Below are 6,000 nucleotides of genomic sequence, written 5' to 3'. Positions count from 1 at the left end.
CATCCTTCACTCCAATCAAAATCTCAGTGTTGGGCGCCTGGGTGGCTTAGTCGGGTCGACAACTGACTGTTGATTATGGATCAGGTCATGATCTCATGGTCGTGGAACCAAGCCCCACACTGGGCTCCACACTTAGCACAGAGTCAGCTTGTCCCTCTCCATCTTCTCCTCCCCCTGCTTTCTCTCTCTCTCTCTCTCAATAAATAAATAAACTCTTCTTAAAAATTCATAATCTCAGTCTAAACTCTTGAGTCAAGTGCCGCTTGGGTGGCTCAGTGGGTTAAGTCTCTGTCTTTGGCTCAGGTCCTGCAGGAGCTGCAGGTCCTGGGATCGAGCCCAGCATCTGCTCAGCAGGGAGCTGAGCCCAGCATCTGCTCAGCAGGGAGCTGAGCCCAGCATCTGCTCAGCAGGGAGCCTGCTTCCCACTTCCTCTGCCTGCCTCTTTGCCTACTTGTGATCTCTCTCTGTGTCAAATAAATAAATAAAATCTTAAAAAAAAAAAACCTTGAGTTGACTCAGTGCACAACATTTTGGATTCCCTATAACTGGGGTTGAATGCACCTGCTATGCTAACCTCTTCAGAAAAAGAAAAAAAAAAGAAAAAAAAACAATAATGGAACTTGATATTAAGTAAAATATATTTATTTTTTTGTTTATAAATTTTCACACTTGCTCTTAAGAAGGTGGTCTTATAACACTAACCATATAAATTATCAGAAGATATCAGCATTTTGCTTTTACTATTACAATGGGAAATGAGAGCAAAGTAGAAACACTTCTGACTTAAAAGATAGGAGAGGACAAGGTTATAAAGTGCTGTGGCATTTCTCTGTGAAATGATATGTCAGGCACAGAGCAGTGTAATTCGTCCACATGAAAGCTGTCCGCGGGGGCAGAGAGACACCACCATAGCTATCTATTTCCAGCTGATGGGATTGCCACGTGGGATCTAACATGAAAAATGAGTGGGAAGAGGGGCAAAGTGTTTCAAGGGCTGAGGGTACCAGGCCCCTGCAGGATTTTAGGTTGGTGGTATTCGTTGGTTAGTTGGTTTTTTTGCTTGTTTTGACCAAAAAATATAATTGGGTTATAAGACATCCAAATTACTAGGGCTAATAATCACGGGAATAATCTAATAACCTGTGTTATTTTAACTGTTACCAGCAATAGCCAACGTATCAGTAACTCATTTTTCATTGTTATTTACCGTTAGCATCTATTGTTATGTTATATTTTCCGTAGGTAGTAAGTGTTTTCAAACGGCCTTGTCTGTGCTCCTGCTGATTCATGCTGCCCATAAGCTTTCAGTCTCAGTTGATTAAACACAACATAGGAAATGCTTCAGCCGCTGACATATTTGCATCAATGTTGCGAAGGAGCTGGGGCTATTTATGCAGTCGTGTTGCGCACCAACTGCGCATACACACAGTCCCGGCGCACACGTGGTGTCTAGCCATGTTCCCGCCCTGAGTGAAGTCGGGGACTTCGGGGAGAAACAAGGCTGCAGGACCTGTGCAGGAGCGCGTGCTTCCAGCCTGCCAGCCTCTCCCCTGCATCACCCCAGCGGAGGCCCTCCTGGGAGGCGAGGGCAGCCCGGCTCTCTCACCAGTCAAACCTTCGCTCTGTGCTTGGACTAAATCCAGAACAACGCTGACAGGCTCCTCAGCTACCAGGAAGCAGACTGCGCTCACTTTCACAGATGTCGCTGGAAATCTATGAGTGAGTTTTAAGGGGGTGAGTTTTAAGGGATGAGGGGTTAAAACCTGGTTGGGTCCGAACACAGGGTCAGCAAAAAGGAAAAAAGGAACCCAGCACTAAAGTCGTGGCCCCCAGCCGTTCAGGAGGACTTGAGTGGGGAGATCAGCACCTGTGGATGCTCAGGGCATCACAGAAAATTCCCCTGCTTGGGATGCAGGGGGTCATGTATTATTTCTTCCAGGCACTGAAGTGCAAATTGCAGGAAAGTAGAAATGGTAACTGTTCATAAAGTGATGGGAGGTTGACAGCTACTTTTTCTGTAGCGTAAGAGGAGTCATCAGATAAATCGCTGCTTTGAGTGTGATGGGAGTGGGGGTTGGGGTGGGGGAATTCTTCATCCTCTAGAAAGCACAGGAAGAAAACAATTTGCAAATTACCCATCTCAGGGATATAGAGTTTCCTCCTCTCAAATGGTACTGTTTTTACCCCCTCTTCCAGGTTAACAGATCACAAAGGGTACTTGGGTTTTCACTCAGTTACTCACAGCTTGTGATCTTAAAAATCCCCAGGGTAGAAGGCGTAGCTGTTCACATTCCTAGAGGGAGGACCAGATCCCAGGCTGTCCACAAGCAGGGACAAAGCCTGGCACCCAGGGGCCACATGACAGGGCCCTGAGTTCAAATGGAGGAGAAGAGAGCTGGAGAGGCAGCTGTGCCCCCCGGACTCCTGGGGCCCCTGCCCCGCCCCGTTGCCCATGGGGACGCCGGGCCACCTCTATCAGGCAGAAATCCTTCCAAATGCCTCAGAAAAACAGATATGTAGTAAAAACCTGCGAGTAATCATTTATTGTTTGTTTCTGTGCAGCAGAAGCCTCTTTTCTTACAGGTGTCTCGGCTTTCTGTCCCACAGCCCTTTGTGGGGGCCACGAATTGGACCCTCCTAGAGGGGGACTGTGGTTCAGGCAAGGCCCTGCCTCGTCAGGTTGGGTGGCCTGTGTGTGCAAACCCAGGAGGCTTTCCCTATGGCTCCTTGAAGCAGTAAATTCAAATCCGAGTTCTTAGTCGAAGGAAACAGAAGAGATTTGGACACAAAAGGGAACTACCGCGAGGCCTCGACCCCCACCCCCGCTGCAGGTAAGAAAATGTGGCCCTAAAATTGACTGTCTCTCTGGCTTCCTTGTCTGTGTTTCCTCTTGCGAAGCTGTCGCTGGAGCTGCAGCTTATTGGTGAAGAACATCTGTCTCCAGCCCACGTCCTCGGCCAGGGCGCGCATGTCCGGGGTGATGATGTCGCAGGTGGACTTCACTATCTTCTCCCACAGTTTGTCCGATGTGCATAGCTGTGGGCGGGAAGAGCCAGAGGTTATGTCAGACGCAGGATAAGGACAACTCACTCACTCACAGAATCCCTCCAATTCCTGTCGTCTGTGAGATACTGGAGGAGATGTGACGTGGGCACGAAGGCGCACCAGACATGGTTCCCATCTCCTTCCTCTCCTCTTGGAGGAAAGGCAAGTGCACGAATGCCTGAAGGACGAAGCAATATTTGATTCATGGAATAAACCAAGTCATGATCTCATTTAAGAGTAAAACTGTGGGCGCCTGGGTGGCTCAGTGGGTTAAACCTCTGCCTTCAGCTCAGGTCATGAACTCAGGGTCCTGGGATCGAGTCCTACATCGGGCTCTCTGTTCAACAGGGAGCCTGCTTCCTCCTCTCTCTCTCTCTGCCTGCCTCTCTGACTACTTGTGATCTCTGTCAAATAAATAAATAAAAATCTTTAAAAAAAAAAAAAAGAATAAAAATGCAAGATAGCTATAAATAGTACATATAAGATATTGCCTTTTTTTATTTAATCATTTATTTGTCAGAGAGAGAGAGAGAGCACAAGTAGGGGGAGCAGTAGGCAGAGGGAGAAGCAGGCTCCCCACTGAGCAAGGAGCTGGATGTGGGACTCCATCCCAGGACCCTGAGATCATGACCTGAGCTGAAGGCAGATGCTTAACCAACTGAATCATCCAGGCGCCCCATTTACAACATTATACAGTTAATTTATATATACAACATTATATTGTTCATTTCCAACGAACCACCTAACAGAGGCTGACAACGGTGTAACCGACCTTCCTCCCAGGGCTGCAGTACCTTCTCAGGCAGGAGCATTGTTAACTCCTGCTGGGCTTGCCTCCATTTTATTTTATGACTACTATTTTTTTTTTTTTTTAAAGTAGGCTCCACATGGGACTTGAACTCTCAACCCTGAAATCAGGAAAGCTGAAACCAAGAGCAGGTCGCTGAACTGACTGCGCTAGCCAGGCGCCCCCTGATTTCCCTTTTCATCAGTTCCATTCAGCGGTTCCATTTCTGGAAAATCCAGAAGTGGAAAGCTCTAGGCATGGTGGGCGAGCAATGAAAAGCCCAGGGTACCTTTAACCAATACAATAGTGTCAGAGCACATTGGCCTGGGCACTTCCCTTCTGCTCGATCCCCTCTCAGACATGGTCCAGCTGTCTGAACCTCCACAAAGACGTCTCTTACAAGGAGGCAAAGAAAAGCAGGAAGCCGGTGGGCCCTTCAAAGATTGATAACAGATGGCACATACGCTAAGGGCAAGAAATTTTGTGTTCATGGCCACATTTATTTATTTATGTATGCCAATTTATTTCATAAATTATTTACTACTAATCCGAAGCAATCTCGTATGGGATACAGTGAAAGAAAGGAAGGCATTCAGTCAACTTACACACAATGTTGCAGGAGAACCATGGCGGGCAAGGAAGGCAGATCCGTATCTAGAATGGGGCCAGGATCCGGGAAGGACAAACTGCTGCTTCCTCTGTGATGAAGTCTGGGTGTTACTGACCCATCCTTGCCAGGGGCCATTTTGTTCCTGAACCCAGCAAACAGGAGGGTGCCTGGGGAAACGCACTGCCTTTCACAGAGCAGAGCATTTGACCCACCGAATTACTGAAAACCTTCTCTGCATTAGTGCCTTTTGCTGAGCAGTCCCATGGGACACAGATATCTTTATCCTCCGGCTTACGCTGAGAAGTCCATCCAAATACCCCTTCCCTAGGAATCACCACAAATCTCCAAATCTGGTTCTCTTCAAGACGTTGACCGTCTAGCCAGAACAGTAGCGTTTAACCAGGAGAAATCCAAGAGTTGTTTTTCAAAAAACAGAAACTTTCCTAAAAACAAATTCTGGTCTTGACTCTAAGGCCCTGGGGTACTAGCTGTCCTTTCCCTCTGGAGGCGTGCCCAGGTGTCAGCAAGGACCCAGACAGGCCCCCGCCATGGAGGCTGCAGACCCTCGAAGCATCATTGACTCTGCGGGTTCGTGAGAGGCACAGGGCACACAGCTGCTTACAACACGATCCAGACCAGCAGCTGGGCCCCACTTAACGACTGGCGGCTTTCAGCTATGTGGAAAAGCACACTCAAATTGCATACGTACCTTGAAAACTTAAAAAACATCCACAAGGAGCTGTGGCTGCTTTCTTATGGTAGCAATTAACTCTAAGGCACGGGTCTTAGGTTTAATTTATTGAGATGGCAGGCCTCTCCATTTTTGCACAGCTCATCTCTACCCTGTTGGCGTGCGCATATGTTGCCAGAGCATCTGTGGTATAGGCTACCTCCTGCTTATCGGGATGACATCGTCAATGTCATCAACATCATCATCAGCCCATAGGACAGCGCCAGGATCAACAGCTCTGTGGTCTGAGACCACAGCCAGAGAACTAACGGGATCCAGATGCAAAATGAAGAAGGTGTACTGTCCTGCCCATCAGGGGAAAGCAAGTCCACTGTGGTGTGCTTCCTGGAAAGTCCAGGAAGACAGGAGGATGGCGTGCGACAGGGTGGTGGCAAGGGAGGAGGTGAGAGATGGCTGGACTGTAGATCTGTTTTGAAGGTGGAGCTCATAGACTTATGAATGAATTAGATGAGAGGTGAGAACAAAGAGAAGAATTAACAATGAGCTGTTTGGCTTGAGCAGCTGGGTGGATGGTGTTGCCAGTGACTGAGAAAATAAGACTGTGGGAGAAGCAGAATTGGTCTGTAGGTATGTGGCAGGGGGCAGGGGTTGGGGGAGATGTCAGAGGTCTGGTTTTGGCATGTCTATACTCCTTCTAGGTGGAAGTGCTGAGCATGCAATTAGACTTAAAAGTAAGGAGTTCAGGGGTGCCTGGGTAGCTCAATGGTTAAGCATCTGCCTTTGGCTCAGGTCATGATCTCAGGGTCCTGGGATCAAGCCCTGCTTTGGGCTCCCTGCTCAGGTAGGAGCACAGGTGGGGAGCCTGCT

General features: G+C 48.2%; 1 protein-coding gene across 1 annotated transcript in view; it reads right to left on the bottom strand.

Moving 5' to 3' along the window:
- Nucleotides 1-2,520: 2,520 nt before the first annotated feature.
- Nucleotides 2,521-6,000, bottom strand: part of FBXO36 (F-box protein 36) — a 93,700-nt gene continuing 90,220 nt past the window's right edge. The window contains exon 4 of the mRNA XM_004773418.3: nt 2,521-3,036. Within this exon, the coding sequence (XP_004773475.1) occupies nt 2,848-3,036 (189 nt within the window). The 3' untranslated portion in view covers nt 2,521-2,847. The remainder of the gene's footprint in view (nt 3,037-6,000) is intronic.

Source organism: Mustela putorius, unplaced genomic scaffold (assembly GCF_011764305.1).
Source record: "Mustela putorius furo isolate JIRA1106 unplaced genomic scaffold, ASM1176430v1.1 tig00000275_pilon_pilon_pilon, whole genome shotgun sequence".
Classification (NCBI taxonomy): Eukaryota; Metazoa; Chordata; class Mammalia; order Carnivora; family Mustelidae; genus Mustela; species Mustela putorius.
The sequence above is the reverse complement of the archived record's forward strand: the minus strand, read 5'-3'. Positions and strand labels throughout refer to the sequence as shown.